This window comes from Meriones unguiculatus, chromosome 4, assembly GCF_030254825.1.
Source record: "Meriones unguiculatus strain TT.TT164.6M chromosome 4, Bangor_MerUng_6.1, whole genome shotgun sequence".
In the NCBI taxonomy this organism is placed as follows: Eukaryota; Metazoa; Chordata; class Mammalia; order Rodentia; family Muridae; genus Meriones; species Meriones unguiculatus.
Window position 1 is genome coordinate 70366098 of NC_083352.1, and position 27708 is coordinate 70393805.

At 40.6% G+C, this 27708-nt stretch overlaps 1 protein-coding gene across 6 annotated transcripts in view; it reads left to right on the forward strand.

Moving 5' to 3' along the window:
• Kat6b (lysine acetyltransferase 6B) overlaps positions 1-27708 on the forward strand; it is a 167533-nt gene that overhangs the window by 14204 nt on the left and 125621 nt on the right. For all 6 annotated transcript variants that reach the window (XM_021637496.2, XM_021637499.2, XM_021637502.2 and 3 more), the window contains exon 2: positions 1776-2652. In XM_021637496.2, the coding sequence (XP_021493171.1) occupies positions 2032-2652 (621 nt within the window). In that variant the 5' untranslated portion in view covers positions 1776-2031. The remainder of the gene's footprint in view (positions 1-1775; positions 2653-27708) is intronic.

Below are 27708 nucleotides of genomic sequence, written 5' to 3' on the forward strand. Positions count from 1 at the left end.
ATATACTGTATCCTGAATGGTTAAGTGCCGTATGCATTGGAACCTGAACAGTCCTGGAGACGATGTCTGACCATCTTCTTTCATCTCTGGTTTCATTTACCAGCAGTTAACCCCATACCAAAAGTATTGCATAGAAAACTCGAAAAATGAAGGATTTTTTTTTCCTTTGTAACTTTTAAATAAGCTTTGCCATGGTGTATTGTTCTATTTTATTGTTGTTAATTTCTATTGTACCTGATCTGTAAATTAAAGTTTATTGTTGGTACGTATGTACAGGAAAAAAAAATCAAAGCAAAGGAGTACAGTATATATCAGTTGCAGTATCTGTTCCAGGAACATTCTGGGAACTTGAATGGGTAAGTGGAGATACTGTACCTGTGCTGCCTGTAGGGAAAGTGACTGATGCTTAGGTCATTTAATTTTGTACCTCTCCACAAGGCAGTAATGGAGTTGGGGTCCAGTGTCTGCAGAGGCAGAAGCAGCTGAAGCAGGTGGCTATGGCAGGTGATAACAGGGTCAGGCTCGGATTCTGCAATAATGCCCCTTGAGCTGTGGTGTGCTATTGATTACTACATCTCTGAGCCTTTTACACTTAGAGTTGTTGTGGCAATTGCATGACATGTTTTTTGGTGGTTGTTTGTTTGTTTGGATAAGAAGACAGTTTTATGTAGCTTAGACTGGCCTCAAGCTCTTAGCCTTCCTGCCACCTCTTCTCAAATGCTAAATCCCAGGCTTGTGCCATCATATTACACTGAGCAAATGATGTTATGTGTGAACACGCTGTCGTCTGGATAGACGGGTTATGGTGTAGACGTTATTGGAGAGCAGTAGGTCTGGCCCAGTTCCTAGGCCAGGACTGTACTCAGCACCAGATTGGAGAGCAGAAGTCTGTGAGAGCACTGCCGCCCTGGCCAGCTGGAGTCAGATTTGTAGGGTTTTTCTTTCTGTTGAGGTGTGGAATGAGCTGGAGCATGTGTTAAGTAGAAAGCTGCATTATTGAAAGGTGAAGGGTTATGTTACCGTATGTGTCTCCGTTTGCCAGCCTGTGCCATAGAAGGTGTCACTCACAGATGCTATACAGTGTAGAGCACGGGTGTCCTGATTCCATACAGATGGCTAGGTTGGAAACTTCCCTCTGTGACCTAGCTCAGCTCAGGATTACTGTGCTTTTCCTTATGTTTTCTTTTGAGACAGTGTTTTACTGTGACTGGCTTGAGACTTTTTGTGTAAACTAGGATGTCTTCAGACATAGAGATCTTTCTTCTGTCTCTGCCTTCTGAGTACTTTATATCTGTGGTGAAGATGTACCTTAGACTGCTTTCATGTGGTTATTGATTTTGACAGTAGGAATTGTCATTTTAAATTAATTTATTTTGTGCTTTGAGGGGTTTGGAGCAAGCATATACCACAGCATGTACAAGGGGTCAGAGAACAACTTTGGGGACAACTTTTACCACGTAAAGTCGCAGGGATTGAACTCAGGTCATCAGTGCAGGGGCAGGTGCCTTTACCTGCTGAGCCCTTTCATGGGCACATGGAATCCATTATTCATATAATTTAGATGTGATCTCTTAAATGTTGCATGTTATTATGTGTAAATCCTTAAAAAGTTCCTTCATAGATTGTGACCTAGTATCATCAGCACTGTGGCTGTGTTGCACAGTACGTGCCTGCCAGTGTAATCATTTTGTATCTGAAAAAATAATACTGAGGAACCTTTGTTCTTAGAAGTTCGATTATTAACAGCTTTTTGTCTTCTTTTTTTATCTTTTAAGGTCTTGGTTTCCTAAGATGTCTTTCACTTGAAGAGTGCAGTCATTCCCATTGGTGAACTAAGACAGCTATCAATCAACATTGCCTGGCTGTCCTCTTTCGACTCTCTTAAGGATGGTTGTCCCTAAGATGTTTCTTGACATGGGCTGGAATCCTCTGCTTGTTTGCTGAATTGTGACTTCCAAATGTGCAGATTGTGTTAAGTACAAGGAGAACCTCTATGGGTAACGTCTGTGTTGGAGAAGCCATTTGTCAACCATGGTAAAACTTGCAAACCCACTTTACACAGAGTGGATTCTTGAAGCAGTGCAAAAAATCAAAAAGCAAAAGCAGCGGCCCTCTGAAGAGAGAATCTGCCATGCGGTCAGCACGTCCCATGGGTTGGATAAGAAGACAGTCTCGGAACAGCTGGAACTCAGTGTTCAGGATGGCTCAGTTCTCAAAGTCACCAACAAAGGCCTTGCTTCATATAAGGACCCAGATAATCCTGGGCGTTTTTCATCAGTTAAACCAGGCACTTTCCCCAAGTCAACCAAGGGGTCTAAAGGACCATGTAATGATCTACGCAATGTGGATTGGAATAAACTTTTAAAGAGAGCAATTGAAAGCCTTGAGGAGCCAAATGGCTCCTCCTTGAAGAACATCGAGAAGTATCTTAGAAGTCAGAGTGATCTTACAGGCACCACCAACCACCCAGCCTTTCAGCAGAGGCTGCGGCTAGGGGCTAAGCGTGCCGTGAACAATGGGAGGTTACTGAAGGAAGGACCACAGTACAGGGTCAATTATGGGAGCTCAGATGGCAAAGGTGTGCCCCAGTATCCCAGTGCTTTTCCATCCTCACTTCCTCCTGTCAGCCTTCTACCCCATGAGAAAGACCAGGTGAGTGAAGCCTGCAGTATATGCATTGCCATTTAACTTTCATTTAACTTGCCATTCTTAACCTGTGGGGCATGACCCCTTTGGCCAACTCCTAGCTTTAAAAATATTGACATTATGAGTCACAACAGTAGCAAAGTTACTATTATGAAGTAGCAATGAAAATAATTTTATGGTTGGGAACATAAGGACCTGTATTAAAGAAGGGGTCACAGTATTTGGAAGGTTGAGAACCATGGATGTGGATGAAAGTTCTGAGTAGAGTTTGCGATCAGTTGTTTTTTGCCTTGTAGCTGGTTTTTATATTTTATATCAGGATGTTTCACAGCATGACTTTTTAAAAATCATTTCATGACACATTCAGGGCTTCCTCAGGGGCTAAGAGTTAATATAGTACTTGTATAACTTGTTTTATACTATAATTGCTACTAGATAAACTTGAATCCATCTTCCTTAAGCCCAAGAAAGTAGAGTGTGGGGTTTCCCTTCCCTTATTTGTAGAGAAGAAAAATCTCCATACTTACCTTAATACGCTAATCTTTGCTTTTTGGGAGTTGTTTTATGAGGCCTAAATACCTTCTGTATCATTTAAAAGCCATTTATTGTCCAGTGATCAGCGAGTGTAGGTGAATGTTTACTTTGTCTTGTTTGGTGTCTTTTTTAAAAAAAATACATTTATTTATCTATTTGTGTGTGTATGTGTGTGTGTGTGAGTGTGTGTACATACCTGCAAGCCACAGTGTACACGTGGAGGAATGGGGACAATTGCAGGAGTTTCTTCTTCCACATGTAAGTCCTGGAGATCAGACTCAGTTTGGTAGGGTTGGCAGCAAGCACCTTTACTCACGTTGCTATCTCGCTGGCCCAAGGCTTTATGTTACTTTTATAACATTCTAAATACATGGCATAGTTTTGTTACTGCTGTGATTTTTAAGTCTTCAGTTGGGTATGTTTTCATGGTTTTATTTCAGACTTACTGAATTAATATCCCAAAGTCAAGCTGAAGTAGAACAACAGATTGTTTTTGCATTTCTTTTGATTATTCATCGATAGCAGTTAATTTTACAGTTTAAAAATGACATTGACCATTGTTAATAGGAAGTAATTGTGCTTGCAAATTGAATATTGAGGAGTATTAAATCCAGGTGTTCTGGCTCTATGGGAAGATGCCTGCCTGCCATGACAGGGCCTGGATTCAGTCTCAGCTCCTAGGAGACTCAAGTGTTGGAAAAGCTGGTTTGTTTCTGTTCTTCTGGTACAAAGAACTTAAGAAATGGTTTCCATTTGTGCACAGCTGGTAAGAGCCTACCTTCAAAGCTCAGTAAGATCTGGCTGGTCTTTACACAGGTATCTGGAAGTCTAGAATAGACTTCTTTTTCTTTCTTTCTTTCTTCTTCTTCTTTTTTTTTTCTTGTTTTTTTTGAGACAGAGTTTCTTTGTGTAGCCTTGGCTACACTTTGTAGACCAGGCTGGCCTTGAACTCACATCTGGCTGCCTCTGCCTTCCAGAGTGCTGGGATTATAGGTGTGCACCACCATGCCCGGCTTAGAATGGAATTTTTAACTATATTTGTACCTTTTTTTGTCTTCCACAATATTTATTTATTTATTGTGTCTGTATTTGTATCAGAAATGAAGTAAACTATGAAATTTTCTTAATAACTTTCTTTTAAAAGTTACAGAAAGTGACTTATTTGGATTCCTGAACAGAGCCATTTATTTAGACATCTCTACTTCTCCTTAAAACATTTTTAATTAAAAAATTTATTTATTGTTATTAGTTATTTATTTATAGAAGGCCTTTACTATGTAGCTCTGGATGTTCTGTAGCTTTAGATGTAGAGCAGACTGGTTTCAAACAGAGAGCTGCCTGTTTTTGCTTCTGACTGCTGAGGTGAAGACGTGAGGTGCTGCCGGCTCTGAGCCACCCTGCCCAGTTCCTTAAATATTTTAGTAAAAGCTCATTTCTATCTATTGGAAAGACATTCTTTAAGGGAATCTTTTTATGTGTGTACATACACATATAAAGAAATTCTTTAAGGGAATCTCTCTGCGTGTACACATATATCATAAAGAAAATTTTTAAGAAAATCTAGAGCCATTTCATCATAAGTTTGGTTATCTTTGTTTTTTATCTTCAGCCATGGCAAAGTTGTATAATTGTCAGGCCCATGGTCTAAGTTCAGGCACTGTGGCTGGTTTAGTGTCTTCATGAGTAATTGTGTCTGGCAGGCATTTTTCCATGTGTTGGAAGAGTCAGGATAGAGTCTCCAAACTCCTCTCCTCTGCAACCTTGCTCACCGTTTCTTGCTAACCTTGTCATTTTTCTTCAGGCAGCGTCTGTACAGAAGAACTATTTTTAGTCTAAAGGAAAATTCATGTTTGAAAGTGTCTAGGATTGAGAACAGAGTAATCTATTGCTTAGCATGCAATTCCAACTGCTCATTCTATGATGTAGATCTTTAAATTGTCCAGTTAGCATCATTGTTTAGCAAGGAAAGCTGAGAAAGTGTGCTCCAGAATATTTAGTTGATGAAATTTGCTGATTAATTGTATCAAATAATCAGAGAATTGTGGTGGTATTTTGTTACTGAGCTATCTAGCCTCAACCTATTATATATATTAAATAATTTATTTTACTTATTTTTTTTTCCAAGATAGAGTTTTAAGATAGTACAATCACCCTGGCTGTCCTGGAACTCTCTTTGTAGTCCAGGCTGGTTTACAACCTAGTTCAGCTCTCAGAGACCCTTCTCCCTCTGCCTCCTGAGTACTGGGAGTAAAGGCGTGTGCCACCATGCTTGGCTCCCCGAGACTCTTGGAACTCACTAGCTAATACAGAGAGGCCTCCAAGTCTGCCTGCCTGCCTGCTTGTCTCCCTCCCTCTCTTTCTCTTTCTTTTTTTTCTTTTTTTCTTCCTTCCTTCCTTCCTTCCTCTCTCTCTCTCTCTCTCTCTCTCTCTCTCTCTCTCTCTCTCTCTTTCTGTCCTTCTTTCTTTTTTTGAAACATGGTCTCACTATATAGTTGTGGCTGGCCTAGACCACATAGACCAGGCTGGGCATGAACCTGCAGAGATCTGCCTGCTTCTGCCTCTTGAGTGCTGGGATTAAAGGTGTGTACCACCATGCCCAGCTTTCTTTCTTTCTTTCTTTCTTTCTTTCTTTCTTTCTTTCTTTCTTTCTTTCTTTCTTTCTTTCTTTCTTTCTTTCTTTCTTTCCTCCTTCCTTCCTTCCTTCCTTCCTTCCTTCCTTCCTTCCTTTCTCTCATTTTTTATACTGAATGTCTTCCTCTATTGCTCTCCACTGTAATTTTTGAGGCAGGATCTCTCACTGGCCTGGAGCTCACGGATTGATTCCCTGGGCTGACCAGGGCTCCAGGGCTTTGTCCACCTTCTCAATGCTAGGATTACAGAAGTGCACTTACTGCGACCAGCCTTGTTTTACATGAGTGCTGGGGATCTGAACAGATCTCTGTGTTTGTGTGTTGAGTACTTTACCTACTGCACCATTTCCCTATCCTCAATTTTATAAAAAATAGAGACGTTGTTTCGCTCAGTTGTCCAGGCTGGCTTTGGATTCTTGATCCTGATGCCTTAGCCTCCCTAGGAGCTGGAATTTCACCATGCTTGGCAGAATTTAGGGTAAGAATGGAAACTGTTCCAAGATGGTACAATCTTTTTTTTTTTAATTTTTATTTTTTATATTAATTACAGTCTATTCACTTTATTATCCCAGCTGTAGCCCCCTCCCTCATTCCCTTCCAATCCTATCTTTCCTCTCTCATCTCCTCCCATGCCCCTCGCCAAGTCTACTGATAGGGGAGGTCCTCCTCCCCTTCCTTCTGATCCTAGTCTATCAGGTCTCATCAGGAGTGGCTGCATTGTCTTCTTCTGTAGCCTGGCAAGGCTGTTCCCCTATCAGGGGAAGGGGATCAAAGAGCTAGCCACTGAGTTCATGTCAGAGACAATCCTGTTCCCCTTTCTAGAGAACCCATTTGGTTACTGAGCTGCCATGGACTACATCTGAGCAGGGGTTTTAGGTTATCTCCATGAATGGTCCTTGGTTGGAGAATCAGTCTCAGAAAAGACCCCTGTGCCAGGAAACAGGACAGGAGCCTACCACAGAGGGCCTCTAAAAGACTACCCAGCAGTGTATGAAAGCAGGTGCTGAGACGGATAACCAAACTTTAGGCAGAGTGCAGGGAATCTTATGAAAGAAGGGGGAGATAGTAAGACCTGGAGGGGACAGGAGCTCCACAAAGAGAGCAACAGAAGATGGTACAATCTTAACTACAGTTTGACGAGATAATGTCTTTCAAAGAAGCTGTTATTGCGACTACTTTTGAGATGTTGAATGTCATTGTAAAAGAGAAAATAAAAGTAATAGCGAGTAGACAGGCAGAGACAGGTGGATCAATGTGAGTTTGAGGCTAGCCTGGTCTACAAAGAGAGTCCAAGACAGCCAAGGCTACACAGAGAAACCCTGTCTCAAACAAAACAAAACAAAACAAAAGCTTGTGTTTTAAAAGTATAAAAGCTGGCTTCTTCTAAGTAGTTCACACTTAGTTCTTCACTCAAAGTTACTGGGAGGGTAGTAGGTTATTGTCCTGCTTTTGCAGATGAAAAACTGTCCAAGGTCAATAGAATTGGTGAGCAGTCAAGCTGAGATTCCTCCAGATAGTGTTGAGTACAGGCTCATTTGTTCTGAGCATTGCTCTAATCAGCACTGGGCCAGCTCTCGAACAGTGAAAATCTCTCTTTTGTCTTCATTTGGTCAGAAGCAGTTTTCCCCAGCAAATAAAATAGACTCCCAGTGTTTGAAATTTGGTAGTTAGGATGAGCTTATTACTTTCATAATATTAGCAAACTTGAAATGCAGTGGGGAAATCTGTGCCTCATTAGATTTAACATCATCATCACTCATATGCATGACTGCTGGGAGGAGCACAATAGAAGTTAAATAGAAGGGCTCCTTCTTTCTGGAATGTAATTGCAGGACTTTTGATGTCTAGAATTCAAATTGGGTATCGCCATTCTCAGTTCTTAACACGAAAGACTTTGTATTTATTTAAGAAAGCTCTCTCTGGTGAGGAGATATGGAAATGAATTAAGCCACTGCAGATAAAACTTTATCTTAGACTCAGTGTGGGAACTCCTAAAGGATAGTATTAATGTTTCTTATTAAAAGTGGTAAAGCTCAATTAGGTCAGATTATGAGGACTTTAGAAAGTCAAATATTCTAAGAGAAGACTTAAGTTATCACACTTTGTAGCGGTAAGATTCCATTTGCACACATATGGGCTTTAGCATTTTTATAAAATCAGTTTAGTCCAATTTTAAGCAGATTTCCATAGTATTTCACTTTACTGAGAATACCATCCTAAAAGGTATTAAATGTTGAATCTTGGTATGCTTCTAGTATACTGTAAAGTAGGGGAACTCCAAATAATGCTTTTAAATTTTTCGTTAGGAGAAATGAACAAATTGCTGAGGAGTTTTTTTTTTTTTAAGTATTTTAAAAAATAATTTATTTAATTTTATTTTATGTGCATTAGTGTGAAGGTGTCAGATCCCTTGGAATTGGGGGCATAGACAATTGTGAGCTGCCATGTGGGTGCTGGGAATTGAACCTGGGTCCTTTGGAAGAGCAGACAGTACTCTTAACTACTGAACCATCTCTCTAGCCCCAGCTGAAGAATTTTACAAAAAATTTTTTAAATGTAGTTACATGAGGACATTGACTTAAGAGTTTTAAGAGTTGCACAGGTTCTTAGAGACAAACACTATTGTGATGGCCTTGGTGAGTTCAGTTGTTTATTTGTCCCTGCCTTCTCTAGTTTTAGTTCTCATTTTTAAGACAGGGTCTCCTTATCTAGTATAGGCTAGTCACAAACATTATGTAGGTCAGGTTTGTTCAATTGTCCTGCCTCAGCCTTCCAGTGCTAAGATTATATAGTTGTGGTACTTTAATGCCTGCCCTCTTTTTTTTTTTTTAAGAGAGAGATGTTTTTTTGGGGGGCCCTGGGCAGCGCAGTGTATTAATGTGTATGATTTCTATGCACAGACATAGTCATACCTTATGTCAGATTCTTTCATCAGACCATGAAAGAGAGAATTTTATTTTTAGACTTTCCTTTGTTGTTTTTTAAGATTTTCTTTGCAGTTTTTTCTAGTCTCCTTATCCCTGTCCTACAGTAGACCCTTCTTATCTTGTCTCTGGGATTTTTTCAGTTGTTGGTACTTTGTGAAGGATCTTTCACTAGTCCATATTGGTCCATGATGTAAGCAAGCTTCCAGAAGTGTCTCAGTCCTAGGGGAATTGTTAATAGTCTAAAGCAACTCTGTATTTTTTTTCTTTTTAACTGTTTAGAGTCCCAGTATCCCCTTCTGTTGGCTTTAGTTGATGTCATTTGTATCAAAGACTCTTTGTTCTCAAAGAGTATTTAGCTATATGTATTCAACTGAAAGTTGGTTAGAGCCTTAAGTACTATAAACTTTGCCCTTTAAAATTCTCTGAATTTTGTCATTGGCATGGATAAAAGTCAGTTTTAGAATGCTAAAACCTGTTACAGCATGAACAATGAGGCCCCTCCAGAGACATGCCTACATTGTACATCAACTCTTGTTTTTCCCTTGTATTTAAAAACAAATTCTTGGTTAAAATTAATTAAACCTGATTTAGTCTCCTTCTTTCTTAGGGACAGTTTGGGACAAACCCACAAAGGCTTATGTGCAGGAGGGAGGCTTGGTTCTGTCAGGACACCAATGCTTATAGGTCCAAGGTCAGGGAAGGAAGATTGTGGTTCCTGTTCTTGTAATTAAGCCTGAGATGTTCTTCAGAGGAGCACAGTGCTTGGGGCTGCCTCTGTGAGCAGCTGGTCCTAGACCTGGCACTGTGGCGAGGGCTCAGACTATCTCCAGCTAGTCAGTTAGGTCAAGTGGAAGATGAAATGAGTGACTGGGTCTTTCTGTTGCACTTGAAGCATGACAGCTTGTTCTACTTTTGAGCTGTGAAGTTCAAGATAGAACTTGTCTGGGTTTCTCATGAAGTAGCTTCAGGTAGAGAAGCAGCAGCATGTCAGAAGGTCTGATTGTTAAGGGTGTGGTGAACATTCCTTGTAACTCTTTAGATCTTAGGTGTATTTGATGTTTTTGATACCTTTCCTACAACATTAATCCCATCCTGAATGATCACCAGCTTTGGGGAATTTATACTTGTATTCCCTGTACCTACATGACTTATAACAGCTTCGTGTGTGTGTGTTGCTGGGAATAGAATACAAGACCTTATGTTCATTAGGCAAATACTCCTACTGAGCCATGTTCCTCCCACTCTGTGGTACTTTTAGTACCAAGAAAGTGAGTATTTTTAGCTTTGAAGTTATTTAACAATTTTGTCTTGTTTGCTGATTTATTCTGATTTTATCTTGACTGGCAAAGATTTTTTGTTTTCTCTTCAGATGTTTAACACATGATATACTTTAAATGTTCTCAAATGGAAGTCTGTTTTTCTTTTCTTTCTTTTTTTTTAATCTATTTTATCTTTGTATGTTATCCCCAACACATAGGAGATGTGATTGTTTATCACTGAAGTGACAGTTTGGAAGGTAAAAAATTTTGTTATGTTTCTATACTTCATTTTCCTGGTCTTGAAGATTAAACTATAGTAGATTTGGTAAAAATTGTTTTGCAGTCACACCAAGATTTAAAATATGGATTTGAATCTTCTCAGTACTTTCATCTCTCCCATCTATTAATGTTTGACATAAACAGCAATTAGCTTACCAAATTAGAGTTTGCAAATGAGTCAGCCATATAATTTGCTGATGACATTTTGTTAGCAGGGCCATGAGGAAAGTGTGCTTTTATTGCATGTAGGTGTTCTTGCTGCTTTGGGGTGGTGAGGGGACGTTAGTACAGATGTGTGAGAAAGAGAGATGGCCCTCAGAGTGCACTGAGGCTTCTGCTTGAATTTGGACCACTCGGCTGAGAAGTTGCCAGGAATGGAGAACTGCATATTATTGTTCATCTTTATAAAAGGAAACATAATGAGTAGCTTATAATGTAGCACATGGTGTACGTTTTTGTTTTGTTTATGGAAGGGTATGTTTTTTAAAGTCTTGGAAATGAGACAGACGGAAGTACTAGAATAAGTGATGCTGGTTTTGACTGAGGCTGGTCTCCACAGAGGTGCAGAGTAAACACTAATCAGGGCTCAGAGGGAATCCAGGAAGGATTTGTGTTAATTTGACAAGTGGGTTTAAAATTCTTTAGCCACTATTTTTCAGATACCAGCTTTGTTCATACATCTTTTTTCTAATTTGCTTCACTTTGATCTTTGATAAACCAGCTGCAATATTGTTTCATTAACAAACTTGACTGGTTAACAGATGTTTGTTTTGGCTTGGTTGTGTCCTCACTATTAAAAACAGCATAGGCACTCATAGAAACCATGCTGGGGCTTTTCCTGTCTCTCTAGATTGGCAGTTCAAAAGAGTAACCTAATTTCATTTACAAGTTCAGTTTTTATTCCTGGGTATTATTCTGGAAGGCATGCAAAGTTGTAGCTGTGTTCCCCTTCATCAGGGAGGTCTGTGGTTAGTCCTCCTTGCTTCTTCCCTTCCACGCAGTCCCTTAACTTAGGGTTCTGTTGTTGTTAAGCATTGTGCAGTCATAGCATGCAGGAAAAGAGGGATTGCAGAAGAGATGATTGAGACATCATGGATTCTTCCACATTTCAAGGGAAGGAGTGGGAACAGTCTGGTGAATGTAGATCATTTCTTCCACCTTCTTTGATGTCAGGAAGCTTCCATATGGAGTGCAGTGAGAAGCGAGAACCTGGGTCTAGGCTGTCTGTGACCTTCTCAGTGATGAGGGCTGGGAGCCAGAGGCAGTGTGGTTTCTGATGTGACTAGGCCTGTTTTTCGTCCAGTTTTCTGCCATGCTTGTGACCTTCTTCAGTCATACATAGGAAGGATGATATTCCAAACAAGAGTGTAAAGAGTATTTGGAACAAGAGAAACAGAAGAGAAGAATACACAAACTTAACCCGGTAACAAGGTCATCAAAGGTGATTCTTTCTTGTTGTTTGACCTGTTTTTATGGCATTTTAATGTCGTATGTTTCTTTCTTATAACAAAACCAGATTTTCAGCTATTGGGTTTGAATTGTGAGTAAAAATGAAGCAAAAACTGTGTGCTTGTAGATGTGTAGAGGCTGCCTGAGGGGCACAAGCTGCTCACTGCATCCCAGGCAGTATGTGAGGGACATGGGGAAGGAGGGCACTGGAGGGAGCCAGCCCACACTTTGCCCCTTAACCTTTGCAATTTAAAAAATTGTGCTATCTGAAAGAAGTTGAAAGAGTGGCATAATAAATAGCACATTCTTTCACCAGTGTTAGCACTGCACCCTATTTCTTCCTTCCGTTTCTCTTTTAAAGAGAAAGGAAAACTGAATAAGTGAATGTATATATGTATAATTTTGGGGATTGCCGTGGTGGCTTAAGCCGTTAATCCCGGAGGAGGCAAGAGGCAGGTGTATCTCTGAGTTCCAGGCCAGCCTGGTCTATACAGCAAATTGCAGGACATCCAGAGCTTTATATAGAGACACCCTGTTTCAAAACAGTAACAAAAAACTAAATAGAAAATAAGTTTCAATGAAATATTGGAAAATAAATGACAGACATTATTTATATTACATCCTTAAACATTTAGTGAGAAAAAAATAGCCTCCTGTACAGATCAGAACTATCACTCATGTAAAAACTTCAAAACTGAAGCCAGAATGTTTACTCAGTAGTCCATATTTTTTTCAAATGAGTCTTAATGTTATTTATAACTTGATTTAGGACCTATACGTCAGCAAAGTTCACAAGTTGCATTTGGTCATTATGACTTTCAGTAGAGAAGAGCTTTTTCTCTTTTCCCAGAGACATGGCCAGGTTTGAAGAGTTGTCTTGTAGGATATCTTGAGCTGATAACTTCACGGGGCATTTGAACCCGGGGCCTCCTGGACGCTGTGTGAGTACACTGTACCACGGAGGCACATTTTCAGCTACCAGATCTTCCTTTGTAGAAGCACCCCCTTTCCTTTTGTGATTAGTTTATGCTCAGTGCAGGCTTGAGACCATGCAAATAGCCTTTCAGTGGGTATTAATTTTCCATGGCTGCTCTGTTCCCATACCTAGTGTTTAAACATTGCCATCTATCACCCTTTTGTCCTGTGGTTAAGGGTCCTCATGTTAAAGTGTGACAGCAGGGGTCTTGAGAGATGGCTCAGTGATTAAGAGCACTGTCTGCTTTTTCTAAGGACCCACATGGCAGCTCATAACTGTCTGTAATGCAAATTCCAAGGGATCTGATACCTTCACACTAAAACACAAAAAATGAAGTTAAATAAATTATTTAAAAAAAAATAAAGGATGACAGCAGCATAGCACTCTAGCAGTTTTGTTTCCTCACCTTTGTACCCTCCTTCTGGACTCATAGTTTCCTCTGTCTTCAAGACCAGCAACACTGCATCTCTGATGTATAGGTCATGCTTGGCTTTAAATGATACATGGGATTAGGTGTATCTGGTTGATACTGGCTTAACTTTTTCACGTCAGAGTCCTTAGCTGGAAGTAGTGGGGCATGACTATAATCCCAGCAGTCAGGAGGCCAAAGCAAGAGGATTTATTCAAATTCAGGGCCAGCCTGGGCTCTGTACTGAGCAAACAAACAAACAAACAAGTAGACAACCATAAATAAATAAAACCTGCCCCTTTAAAGTTAAAAAACTAAACAAAGCACATTAAGTGCTGCTTATTCCCATCTGCAAGGTTACCATGTTGACAAAGATGACAGAAGTTTGGGACCTTAGGAAGTGTGGATGCTGTTGGGTAGCCATTGTGTTGCAGGCTTGTTGCACAGTGGTTGACCTAACTCAGACTTACAGTATGTCAGAATCTGCTTAGAGAAGAATGGGTCATTTTATAGAAGTAATGCTGGCTGCCGGTTAGAGTCCAGAGTGCTAGGACTGAAGCTGTGTTGCCTGAATTTTTTCCTAAGGTTGAGAGCAGGGTCCCATCTCTGTCTCTGATTGGTGGTGTCCTTTTACTAACAACAAATGGATTTACCAGTATAGTTTAGAAAAATTTGAGGGCTGGGGTAGGATTTGAGACAAGATCTCACTGTACAACCTAGGGTGGCTAGGAACCTGCAGTGTAGCCCAGGCTGGCCTTGACTCACAGTCTTCCTCCTATCTTAGTGTTTGGGGTCCTGAGATTGCACTGTGCTGTGTATATTCTGTGTCAGGATTTTAAACCATGGGTTCTGGGAAGTGACCTCAGATCCTCACTCTTGTTAAGCACTTAACTGGCTGAGCTGTACACCATGAAGAGCAGGGTATTTAATAATGGGAGTTTTGGTATTTTAAACAGGTTTTTGGAGATAGTTTCTCTAGCCTAAGCGGTCCTTGAAATGAAGTTCGTGCCTTAGTGTCCTAGTGCTCATGTTAAAGACGCGTGACTTAAAGTCTGATTCATAATGGATTTTGAGAAATAGACTTAAAGAAATACACTTAAAGCTGTAGAGAAAGAGCTTTCAGTGGGTAAGGGCACTTGCCACTGTGCCTCATGATCAGAGTGTAATCCCGAGAGCTCACACGGTAGGAAAGGACTGTAGGTTGTCCCCAATAAACAAAGAAATGTAAACATTTTTAAATTAAAAATTTTGATTATCGTGTATGCGTATAGTGTGGTGTGCACAGGAATCCAAGAACATCTCATTTCTCACCATGGTGGAATCAAGGGATCAAACTCAGATTTTCACCTAAGTGCTTTACCGCTGAACTGCCTCATCAGCCTAGAGACTTCATTTGAGGTAGTGTCGCACTGTTGGCTCTGACTGGCCTGGCACTCTGTAGAGAGACCAGGTATGTATATCAATCAGGCTGGCCTGGATGGACTGTCTAGAGATCCACCTGCCTCTGCCTTCAAAGTGCTGGGATCAAAGGTGTGCAACACCAGGCTCAGCTTTCCAAGCTTAGAGACTAAGCAATAGTTGAAACATTTTATGCTGGTTAGTTCATTCTTAAGCCCCCAGTTAAGGGACCCTGAGCAGTTGGAAAAGAAACAACCACACAGGTGTCAATTCCTTCCTTCCTTCCTTCCTTCCTTCCTTCCTTCCTTCCTTCCTTCCTTCCTTCCTTCCTTCCTTCCTTCTCTCTCCTTTCTTTCCTTTCTTTTGTTCTTTCTTTTGTTCTGGAGAAAAATTCAGAAAATACAGCCAGGTGGCTGGAGGGGTGGTCATCGCCCATTCCTTCACAATGCAGCTGCATTCCCTAGTAGTTGCCCTTAGCTGAAGTGCTTTGGAAATACCAAATGTTGCCCGTTGTTGAAGAACAACAGCTATTTAGTTATCAGCTTATCAGTGTACTTTCCAGAGCTGATAAAAACTGTGATCTTTCCATCTGATGCACTCTGACCTTCGGAAACCTTCCAGTTTATACCAACAATCACATCCCCCTCCAAAGTGTTTACGCCAACTTATAAAATCACCTCTGAATTTGAAAATTGTTTAGTATCTTGATTCCATGGTACCAACATAGCATGGTTATGTTGGTTAACAACAAGTCTTGCTACTGTGTGAACACAAGCCTCAGGGAGCTTGGAGTACACTGATCTGGTGCAAATTGTGTATATTTTGCAAGCATTTCAAAAATTCAGAGCAAAATGAAATAGTTATGTTTGAGAGCACCACTTTTTTTTTTTTTTTTTTAATACTCTTGTGTGTATCCTGTGAAAAATTCTCAGTCCTCCTGAAGTTCATGGTTCGTGTGTGGGATCATTTTTAAATTCCCTCCCTAGTCTGTGGCATTCAATGAAAGCAAAAAGGCATGGTTGAAAACACTGTATGCTTTTAAAGTGTGCATGCTTAATAGTTCACATTATATTTGAAGATATAGAAACCATCCAAGAAGATATTTAAACACGTTGTAATGTTCTTACTATTGAAAACAGAGTCAGGTGGCGGCCGTGCACGCTTGTAATCCCAGCACTGGGAAGGCAGGGGCAGGTGGATCTAAGTTCCAGCCCAGCCTGTCTAGGACAGACAATGCTATGCAGAGAAACCCGCTCTCAAATAAAACAAACAAAAAATTTACAAAATTATTTTACATGAACCCTGAGTGGTGGGAAGAGCCAAGGAAGCAGGGTGACTTGTACATGGGCAGGCTGGAGCTGCACCTGAGTCTTAGTAGTCAGGCTGCCTGCAGTGTGCTGGCTCTTAGCCTTCTGCCTCTACCTCTATTGGGGTCAGATCAACACAGTGGGCCTGTGGAAGTTACAAGAAGAAGCCCTGTTCACATGGTAATTAAAGAGCCAGTTGAAACAAGATTCACAGCCACAATTCCTTCTCAGGTGACTAGTATGGTGTCCTCCATCTTGAGAGTGATTGAAATGTTTTTATCTATTAGTATTGTATGTGTGGAGGATGTGTGTGTGCAGGAGCAGGTGCATGCATGCATTCTACAGTATGCACAGCTTTTAGGGGTTAGTCCACCTTGGACTCTGGGGATGGAACTCCGGTCATTAGGCTTGCATGGCAAGTACTTTCTATCTGCTCAGCCATCTTGTTGGCCTTCTTTTAAACTTTTTATCTTATTTTTATTTTATGTTTATACCACGAGCATGCCCATAGAGGCCAAAAGAGAGTGTCAGATGAATGGAACTGGAATCACAGATGTTTGTGATATGCCTTGGGGGTGCTAGGAACTGAGTCCAGGACCTCTGCAAGAGCAGCATCTGTTAACTGTTGAACCATCTCCCCAGTGGATCCCTTGAGCTGCAGCTATGAGTCTCCTGATAGCAGGCTGCTGGGAACTGAACGCGGGTTTTCTTAAAGAGCCCCAAATGCTCTTTAAGTGCTGAGTCATCTCTGCAGTCTTGCTTAGGATGGTTAATTAGGGATACAGGTTGCTTAAAACCAACATGGACTTCCTATCAGGGCGTCTATGGTTTGATGAGGTGTAGAGAGCTGAGGCCGATTCAGATGGAGGCTGAGGGTCACTTTCATTGTCCCTTAAGGAGGTAATAGAGAAGACTTCCGGGTCTCTTATCTGCTGGCTCCAAATTTCTGTGGGAGGTGGAGGCAGGAAGATAGGAATTTAAGGCAGGTATCTTTTATACAGTGGGTTTAAGGCTAGTCTGGGCTAAAGGAGGGCATCCCCCCCTTTTTTTTTTAAGAATTATTTATTTATTATGCATACAATGTATGTTTGCATGTACACCTGCACACCAGAAGAGGGCACCAGATTTCATTTTAGTTGGTTGTGAGCCACCATGTGGTTGCTGGGAATTGAACTCAGGACCTCCAAAAGAGCAGCCAGTGCTCTTAACCTCTGAGCCGTCTCTCCAGCCCATCTGGGCTAAAGGAATCCTTGCTTTTATAAAAATAAAAGACTCAACAAGCTGGTCCTTATTGGCTTCAAAATCCCGTTTTAAGGATCTGAGTTCTAAGTGGTTTGAAGATATGGCTCAGAGGTTTAGAGTGCTTGCTGCTTTTGTGGAGCACCCGGGTTTGTTTCTAGCACCTATTTGGTGGCTAACAGCCATCTGTAACTCCAGTTCTAGGGGATCTGATGCTCCTTTTTGACTTCGAAGGCACCAGGCAAGTATGTGGTATGCATACATACATGCAGGTAAAACATTCATACACAAAAAATAAATCCTAAAAAAAAAAAGGAGTTATAGTTGAGCTATGGTGTATAGGCCTATAATCCCAGCAACTTATGGGACTGAGGCAGGGGATATCAAGTTTAAATCCAGCCTGGGAAACTTAATTGAGACCACTCCCCTAAAAGATTTATTTTAATTAATTGTGTTTGTGGATATGTGTACATATGTGCAGATACCCATGGGAGCCAGAGGTGTTGGATCCCCATAGATGATATAGTTAGAGGTGATTGCAGCCACACATTGAGGATGCCTGGAACTTGAACTCTGAAAGAGCAGGAAGTTCTCTTCATCAGTAAACCATCTCTCTAGCCTGAGACTATCTTAAAATAAAAGAGCTGGGGTATAGCTCAGTAATAGAGTGCTTGGCAAATGTGCACAGATCCCTGGTCTGTCCCCACTGTCACACCCTCCACCCCCACCCCAAAAAAGGAAAGGAAGAAATCTGAATTTGGGAAGTTGATAATTCAGTGCTTATAATTCAAAAGTTTGTTACAGTTAGCATATCTAGCAAACTTCAACACTTTCATTGGTTTTTAATTTTTTTTAAATTATTATTCGTAGTAGTATTTTAGTTATTTTGAGACAGGATCCACTGTTGCTCAGGCTGACTTCATCTAGGTGAGACTGACTTCAAATTCCTGGTCTGCCTCCTGAATTCTGGGATCACAGTTGTACAACACTATCCCCAGCTCTTTTTCATTTTTTAAAAGAAGTTGATGCCTCAATTTTTTTATTTTGAGGGACTGCATATAAATAGCTTAGTGGCATACATGAAACCTCAGAGGAATTTTAATTCAGCAGTATGGCTGCTCTGGCAAGCGATCACATTGAAAGACCTAGGTCTACGAGTTTCGCCTGGAATGCAGACACACTCCGGATTATCAGGACTGCAGTTATGAAGGATCATTGCATCAATGGGTCTTAATACACAGCTTTAACTCCAAACAACGAAGGTAAGATTAGTTTATAGAAGGAAGCAGTTATGTTTGAAAGTGACATTGAGAGGCAGACAAAATGATGATTAGAGAAAGATTTGACAGAATGAGTCAGGAGATAGCATATGCAGAACTGTCACTAGAACAGGACAGGAAAGAGGGCCTACGTAAGAGCAACACACAGTTTTTTACCAGGAGTTTTTTATGTTTTACAGAGACAGAACCAGCCAGAGAATGAGAAGGAGCCAGCAGACTAAAACATACTACCAAAATTAGTTTGAGGCCAAGCAGAGCAATTCAGTCAAGAGTCAAGAGAAGCCAATTTGAATCAGACAGTTTGGAGAGGAGTTTGAGCCAGAACAGCTGAGTTGAACAGCCAGTGATAGTTCAGAAAGAGTGAGAAAAACTCTCATTCTCATCCCCTCATCTAAGGAAATAAAAACATTTACACGAAACCTTGAGTTTTCCTCCTTCTCTCCATGACATACATACCTACCCATCCATCAGTTGATGCATTTTAAGAATCACCAATGGAAGCTGGGTGGTGGGGGCTTTAATCTCAGCACTTGGGAGGCAGAGGCAAGCAGGTCTCTGAGTTTGAGGCCAGCTTGGTCAACAGAGCAAGTTGCAGGACAACCAGAGATATGCAGAGAGACGCTGTCTTGAAAAAACAAAGAACAATTCAAAACCAAAAAACATCCACCATCTGTTTGTGACTTAGAGATAGATGTATACTAAGAAATGAGCCATCTTTGTCTCATAGACAGCCAGTCATTCTCCCCAGAGGCAGAAAATATTAATAATTTCTTATCCAATTTTCCAAAGATATTCTGCACGCCCATGTTTTTTTCCTTAAAAAAAAAAAAGGCAGCTTTTCATGCATGTCTAATGGAGCATGTGATATTAGAGGTGGGACTAGAATCATCTAAAGCGATGTATGTTCTTTTTTAATCAATAGTACAATCTAGTGGATTGATGCCTCTTTCTGTCCTTATGTGAATATTGATGACTCCTTCGAACATCTGTAGGGTGCATCCCTGAGTTCAGTGTCCAGGTAAGAGGGCATACACAGTTTAAATTTATTTTATTTCTCTGCTGAAAAGCAATCACATCTCCTTTATGGCTTCTAAGCCTCATTTTGTGCACTGGCCTGTTCTGTGAGATAATGAGAAAAACAAATTCCACTTATTTTCTTACAATGTTTTCCTGTTTTCATTTTTTATTATTGAGCTTTTGATCCATCTGGAGTTTATTTTACTCTAAGGAACAAGGTAGGAATCCAATTTTATTTTACTATCTTTTCAGATGGCAGCCCAGCTGTCCTGTTATCATTCGTTGAATAATCTCTTTATTCTTCAGTATATGAAATTCCATCTTTATCATAAACTAAATGTGTGTTTGAGTTTATTTTTAGACTTTTAATTCCTTGCATGCACCTGTACCACAGGGTTCTAGCTACTGTAGCTTTGTAGTATGTTTTATTACCTCGTAAGCTATGTTTCTTTATTATTTTTTTCACAGTCTTCATGAGTAATTATGCTTGTTTTTTTTCCCATAGCTCCGAAAGATCTTACTGATAATTTCAGTGTTTGAATGGCCTCTTTTATAAAAGAGAGCAAGTCTAATGTTGAAAGAGGGTCTATCTTTCCTTCCAGAGCAAGTCTAATGTTGAAAGAGGGTCTATCTTTCCTTCCATTTTATCGGTTCAATTAGGAATGCTCTTTCTGTAAGACTTTATTGTTGAGCACACATCAAGAGCAGTGTTGCCCACTATGAACGGTAAAGAGCAGCTCCTGAGCACTGAGTTAGTCCTTGCCCTTACTGCATTATTTTTGAAGCCCCACACATGTTGACATCTTGCCTGTGTGTTTTAGGCAGATAACCGTTGCTGTCAATCTTGTGGTCTGAGTCCGAGAATGTACCTATCTGGGTGCTGTGTACTGACACACTTTATCCCTCACCACATAACTAAGGCCTAGGTTTGATTTTTTTTTTCCTTAACATAAAAGTCAGATCTTCCATTTCCTGTTCTTCCCCACGCCCATTCTTCCTAATGCCTTTAAATTACTAATTTTAGTTTACTTATTTAACTTTTTGAGACACAGTCTTACTATGTAGTTTTGGATGAGCTGGAATTCTATGTAGTCCAGGCTAGCTTTGCTCACAGAGATCCATCTGCCTACCTTCCAAGTTCTGGGATTAAAGGCGTGTGCCAGCATGCAGGCTGAATTAATTTGGTTTTAATTATGTATATGCATAATATATGCATATTTGAGTATTGGCACCTTTAAAGAGCAGAGCCATAGGATCCCGTGCTAGAGTTTTAGGCATTGTTACATGGACACTGGTGACTTAGCTGGCATATACACGAGCCCTTAACCGCTGAGTTGTGCACATAAAAACTGTAAACAATGCTTAGGTGATAATTTTGTACATGGGAGCTTGGACCAGATACTTAGAGAAGTTGATGGCACTGATGGTAATGCTCTTCAGTGTGATGATGACATTTTAGTCATGTGGGTTTTAGCCTTGTGAGTTATGAGATGCCTCCTAAGTATTTCATGCTCAAGTGTTGGGGTGTCTGAGTGTCCTTTCAGGTGGTTCAGCAGACATCACAACGTGAATAAATAATGGGTATGTACATAAGAAGTAAAGGCTCAATGATGAGAGTCAGAAATGTGATAACCAGTGAGCTGAGTATGAGTGTTCCCTGTACTACAAGTAGGTTCTGTAGGGTTAACAGTTTTTCTATACATTGGAAAGTAGATGTAACTAGAATATGCATTTAAAAGTTAAATTGTGGTTGGGGATACAGCTCAGCAAGTAAAAAGGCACTTGCTACCAAGCTTGGAGAAGAGGTCAGTACCTGGGGTCAACATGTTACGAGAAGGGCAGAACCGATCCTGTAGGTTACCTCCCAACCTCCACACATGCAGAGAGAGGGCATGTGCGCGCGCACACACATGTAATACTAAAGCAATTAAATTGCCTCACTGTCTTTACCTACAGAAAAATAAGTATTTTCTTTTAAAAAGCATTCTTTACCATAAATAGAAGGTAATTGTACACGCTACTATCTAAAACATTTTATTGAATTACAATTAATTAATGTCTGCTCTGAGCCTAAGGCCTGTTCTCAAAGGTTATCAAGCTATAAAGATATGTTTAATACAGACTAATACCAGACTGAGGCTTTTCCTTCTCGACCTAATTGGACAGGAAAACTGAAAAGGAAGCAACCTTTTCACTCTGCAGTTCAGATCAGCTCACATCACCTCAAGTCTCCCAGCCTCGGAGCTTCTACCAATGATGAAATCCCACACTTGGAACATACTGCATCAGGTCTAAGTGTAGTGTTAGGAAAGGAAACTTCTGTACTGAATCCAGTTTGCAGTGCCACCTTTTCGCTTTTGTTGTGCATTGAATCATTGCCATTGTTTGATGATAATTGGTAACTATAGATAGGTTATGTTTAGCTGAGTGCTGTCTTGGTATAAAGATGTCATGTTGCAGCCTAAAATTGTTACTGATCTCTTTGAAGTTGCTGTTGTGATTGGGTTTTTGACTTCTCTCTCTCTCTCTCTCTCTTTCTTTTTTAGATTTATTATTTATACAACATTCTACCTGCACACCAGATCTTACTATAGATGGTTATGAGCCACCATGTGGTTGCTGGGAATTGAACTCAGGACCTTTGGAAGAACAGCGAGTGTTCTTAACCTATAAGCCATCTCTCCAGCCCCGATGTTTTCTTTCTGACATACACACATAACTCACATGTACACTCTTTAGTTCCTGCTGTGATTTGTAAGGCCCTTGAACAATGACAAGATCCAGATCGTGTCTGCCTTGAGTTTTGTTATCCCTGTACAAGACGCAGTTGAATAAAACATAATACCCATCTGGTCTGTAAACCTCAGTGGCATTCAAAATAACTTCCTAACAAGTCTTTGGATCATGATATTTTGAGTTTCTCTCTCTCTCTCTCTCTCAAGTTCGGTTTCTTCTTAGCTGTTGCTGAGAGAAACTTCTTGAGAGGGACATGAGGCTGTCTGTGTGCTGCCAGTTGTTTTCCAGGCTCTGCCGCCTTGCGGATGGCGAGACTCGGTGGTGGGGAAGTATGTGTGCTGGTTATCTTAGTGAGTTAAGGTTACCTTTTGTTGTCCACTGAGTTCTGCAGACCAGTTGGTCAGTGAGCAGCTGCTCGGGCTAGCTTGGTTTGGGGATTTGAGGAGCACAAAGACTTAAAGGGTAGTCATTCTAATGCAGGTGCTCAGCAAAGCAATGCTGACAGCTTTCTTCCTCTTCTGACAATGTCGTATGTTCTCATGGAAGGCAATGAACAACACTTTTTAAAACTTTTGATCAATTATACTAAATGATTAAAATTGATTTATTATTTTGCCAAGTCCTAGGAAATTACTTTTTTTTAAACCTAACATAGTAAGTTGAAGACAATATGCTTTTATAATATTTGCTGCCAGAAGTATCCTAATTTTATGGCAGTCTGTGTCTGAAGATCATGGTGGAATAACGGAATTGTTTTTATTTTGAGTTTATTATCAACTATTCTAGAAGCTCAAAGCTTGCCTTACTGTTACCATCTGTTTGCAAATTTTAGCAGTATAACTTTGGGCTTTAGGGTTGTTTTGTTTTCAGTCTGTCACGTTTGTATGGAGTCTGCTCAATCTGAAAACTATTTCAAGAGACTGCTGCCTCCGCCACTGCCATCGCCTCTGCTCCTCTTCCTTCTTCCTTTTTGAAACAAGGTCTTGCCTTGTAGACCACTCTGGCCTCAAACTAGAGATCTTCCTGCCTCAGCCTCCTAATGCCTGGGAAACCTCACTTTTAAATCAAAGGCAATATTATTATTGTTGTTATTGCTGAGAATGTATGGCTTATTTTCCTTCTAGGAGAATATTTTTAGGGACTGATTCTTTTGGATCTTTAGAGCATAGTATATATAGGTGACTGCATGGAAAATGGGTTGGTTTGGTTGTTGTTAGAGAGAAATCATTCCATGGTGTTTGAAGAGGAACATTCATCTGTCCAGTTTGGTCATTTCTTGTGCCTTAGCATTGTCCTTTGGATTGGAAGCCCGCTTTTTCCTTCAGATGCATCTGCTAATAGTAATCCTGTCTGCACATACTTGTTAAGCACACATTCTTCTGGGCTGCAGACCTGGCCTCTTTTGCATATGCTTTTTTATTTTGTATTTTATTCTAATAACTTTGAGGTAGGTCTCATTAGCTCTGTCATAAAGACCAAAAAAAAAAAAAAATCTCTCCGTAGGGTGGTTCAGTAGCTGCCTGGTATCACATACTAATTAGGCCTAGGCATACGGATTCTGGGCCTCTCAGACTCCAAGGCTTGTACGCCATATTGCCCTGCTGCTGTGTTAACCTTAGCCTTGTTCCTAGACTACATGTTGGAACAAACTAAGCTGTCCTTTAGGTTTCAGAATCTGTATCCATGCTGATGTTATCAATGGTGAAAACAATATAACATCTAAGCAGTGTGTGCATGGGACATACATCATGCATGGTGCATGCATAGGTCAGAGACAGTCTCCGGTGTTGGTCCTCGACTTCCACTTATTTGAGACATTTTCTTGTGGTCAACTTTGTTGTATGTCAGGCTCTATCCTGACATAGCCAACAAGCTTCTGGGGAGTCTCTCTTCTCTACCTTCCAGCTCACTGTAGGAACCTTGAGAGAACAGCCACACACTAGCACTACCATGCCTGCTTGGCATGGGTGTTTGGGAATCCAAACTTATATCTTCCTGCTTGACCGAGAGGTCTTACCCACGGAGCCATCTCCAAAGCCTTGAAGAAGATTTTGAAAGTATCAAACACTGTCTAGAATCTCACCAGTTGTTTTCCTTACCACCAAATATTTTATTTTTTCTTATTTCCTTCCAGATTTTTCTGTATATACAGTTCTTTGCACAACTACTTACTGTCAAAGAATACATGAATCTGATGAGCATTCTGTGTTTTGTGTGGAAATTACCATGGCATTTTATAACTATTTCCTATTGTAAGTGTCATTGTTTTCCAGGCTTGGTGGTTGAGAGCGCTGGGTGCTCTTCCCAAGGATCTGAGTTTGGTTCCAAGCCACATGGTGGCTCATCACCTTCCTTAAGTCCAGTTCTCCGGTCTCTGATGTCCTCTTCCAGCCGCCACTGGCACCAAGCATGCATGTGGTGCACAGAAACACATGCAGGCATACCACTCAAGCACATTAGAAAAATAAAATAAAGTAAAACAAAGCGCAAAGACTCAGTGCTATTTTTATTTATTTATTTTTTCTTTTTTGGAGGTAGGTTCTCAAGTAGCCTATGCTGACCTTGAATTTGTGAAACTTTTGGTCCTTTTACCCCATATCAGTATACAGAGGAGTTCTCTGAAGGGCATGTTAATAAAGCTAGAAACATACCATGTATATTTTTAGTTCCTTTTATAGTCTACCTTTACACACCCATGTGGATGATTATTTAGCCACTTAAACCCTTTCCCCCATGAAGAAAAGAACTTTTTGGCCATCTTTCTTGCATGAATACAAGTTGTGGTGTTACTTACTGTCTTATTTAGAAATAGCTAGACACGTTTTTGTCAAACTTGAATGGTTTTTGGAGGTTGTATTTAGGATGATCAGGAGACATATGTCATGTTTTCTGATATGCTGTCAGAATTAATGTACAGTGATTTTTAAACATGAGGCCTAAAATTGAAATTCCCAAGGGCAGACTTTGCTTTGCATGTTAGAATTGGATAATGTGTCAATTTGTCTTCTGCATGTCTTAATTAGGATGAGTGGCAACAGGGTCTTCAGAGATGCGGTGTTGTATCTCCTCATCTGATAGCAGCCACTTGCAAATGGATCCTTTTGATATTTTTCGTTTTGTTTAAGATCAATTGTTTGTTGAAAGAGGTAATTTCAGTTGCTCTTTCTTGCATGAATTTCTTTTTTCTTTTGCTGGGGCTGGAACCAAGGCAACAATAATGCCAGGTAACCCATTCTGCGTGGAGTTACTACATTCCCCAGCCCTTAAAGCAGTTGTTTTCAACTTGAGGGTCAAAGTTCAGCTTTTGAGCTTATAGAACAAGTGGAGTGCAGATGTGATCATCTCCCACTAGTGTCCCTTCTTACTTATGCAGGCTTTGTTCTGTGCTCATTCTTCCCTCTGCTCCTTCTCCTTCACCCATAAAGCTTCCTTGTTCTTGCCCTTGCCTGTGCCATCCTGTAATGCTCTGTATAGCAGAATGTTTGCAAGGAACTCCATGGTCTGGAACTTGTGCTACATGTTATTAAGTCATTGTGCGGATGCCAATACATGGCCTGCACCAAACTCACTGTTGTAGAGAAACTGACACTGATGTTAGCTAGGGCCACAGTTCTCAGGCAGCTCTACATACAGTACACGGCCCACATGTAGCGACTTTGGATTTCTTAGGAAGTCTCTGAGCCTTCAGTAACTTCTGAGTTGTTGTTGTAGTATCATACTCTTTATTGGTCTGTCCTTGCTCATTGGTCCTGTTTGTGACTCTAGTTTAGTGGGCCTTGATATTCTAGGCTGGTTGTGATTTCCTTGGTACTAGAAACTTAAAAAAGAAATGGTTTCTGACATTGTCTACCAATATGCTCCTGGGTACTTCAGGCATATTTAATTCAATATTTAAAAAAGTTTCATTTTATCTTATGGGTGTTTTGCCCTCATGCATATATACACACCACATGGGTACTTGGTGCCCAAGGAGATCAGAAAAGGGTATCCAAGTATCTAATCTCCTGAAGCTGGTGTTGTAGGCAGTTGTTGGTTTTCAGGTGGGTGCTAGAACCCGAACTCTGATCTTCTGAGCAAATGCTCTTAACAGCTAAGCCATCTTTTCGGCTCTTATTTCAAAGATCTTGAAGTTGAAAAGGCCTGCTAGGTCATATGTTAAGCCACTGCTTGTGCGGAGTTCCCACAGCTGGCCATGTAGCCTATGTTCCAGGTGCTGCTAGGGTAGAGCCCCTGTGCCCAACAAAGCAGCATCTATTGTCTTTGGAGATAACTGGAGTGCCTCTTGCATGTTGTGAGCTGATTGAGAATCGGAAGGGCACACAATCCGGACTTGTACCTTGGGTTAGTGTTATATAGGAGTATTTCCTGATGCTTATCTGTGCACCTGATTCTCTTCCTCCTCACACTGATTCAGGAGTCTGTTGGCCTTTCTTTCTAAAAGAACTGCCACCCACTAACTCTGTTAGGACATCTTGTCCTCTCAAATGAGCCAAGGAGGGGGTGGGTAGGCATTATACCCACCAACTTAAGAGGAAGTTGAGTCCTAGAGGCAGTCAAGGCCACAAAGGTCTGAGTCCAGTTATGTTTCTGACACCAGATGTGGCCTTTTATTCTTTCCTCCACTCATTTAAACATCGAGCTTCCACTCTGAACCATGTGATTTCATAGAATTCACATTCAGGATGTGATGGATGACATGGAAGAAATCAATAGTGATGAGAATGTGGCTCTCATGAAGGGTGAGTTCTTCTTGAGGACTTGGGAGGTTCCTCCTGTGTCAGTCTCTCTTAGCGCCCACAGTCATGGCTTTACAGCCATGTTCTGCCAAACCTTGTTTGTAGGGTACTGGCTATCCAACTAACCCAAGGCTTCATATGTGGTAGGAAAACACTACCAAGTAAGTTACATCCCAGTGCCTAAAATGCATTTAAGTTGCCTTCAAAAATTGAAAAGCCACATACGGAGTTATCATAGAAGAAATCTCTGTAGTCATATTCTAAGTCCGAAGAAAATAAATGACAAGCTAGCTAGGATAGGTGACTGACTACTGTTGGTTGTCATGTATTGTCTTTTTCAGTGATTTTTTTTTTTTTTCAGTTATCTTCACAGTATCCTCCACATCAGTTTTACAGTCAGCAAGTTCTGAGTGGCAGATGGGGAGAGTTAGTGGAGTTACTTATCTTGAGAGGCTGGTTACTTCTCTGTGCAGGATGTGTATTGTGTGTACCTGATTCTAAGTTTGTTTTCAATCTTGTTTGTGTAGAGTAGAGTTGAGGTTCATAACTGTTAGAAGGGACAGAGATTTCTCCTACACCCCACCCACACAGTTATACACAGCCTTTCCTATCACCAGCACTTCCCCCGGAGACATTAGTTTGTTACTGAAGAGCCCAGTTAGAGACATCATTAGCTCCTGAAGACCATAGTTGCCTTTAGTCTCTGTTTTTGGTTCTCTTTGTCCTGTAGATATTGGTTAAAGGTTTTGCAGTCTTTTAAAATTTTGTATGCTGAATTGGAAATGGCAGAATTTATTTCACAGATATAAATGTTGGATAAATAAATATAACAAAAGCTAGGTATGGTGACATACATGTATAATCCGATATCTCAGGAAGCTGTGGG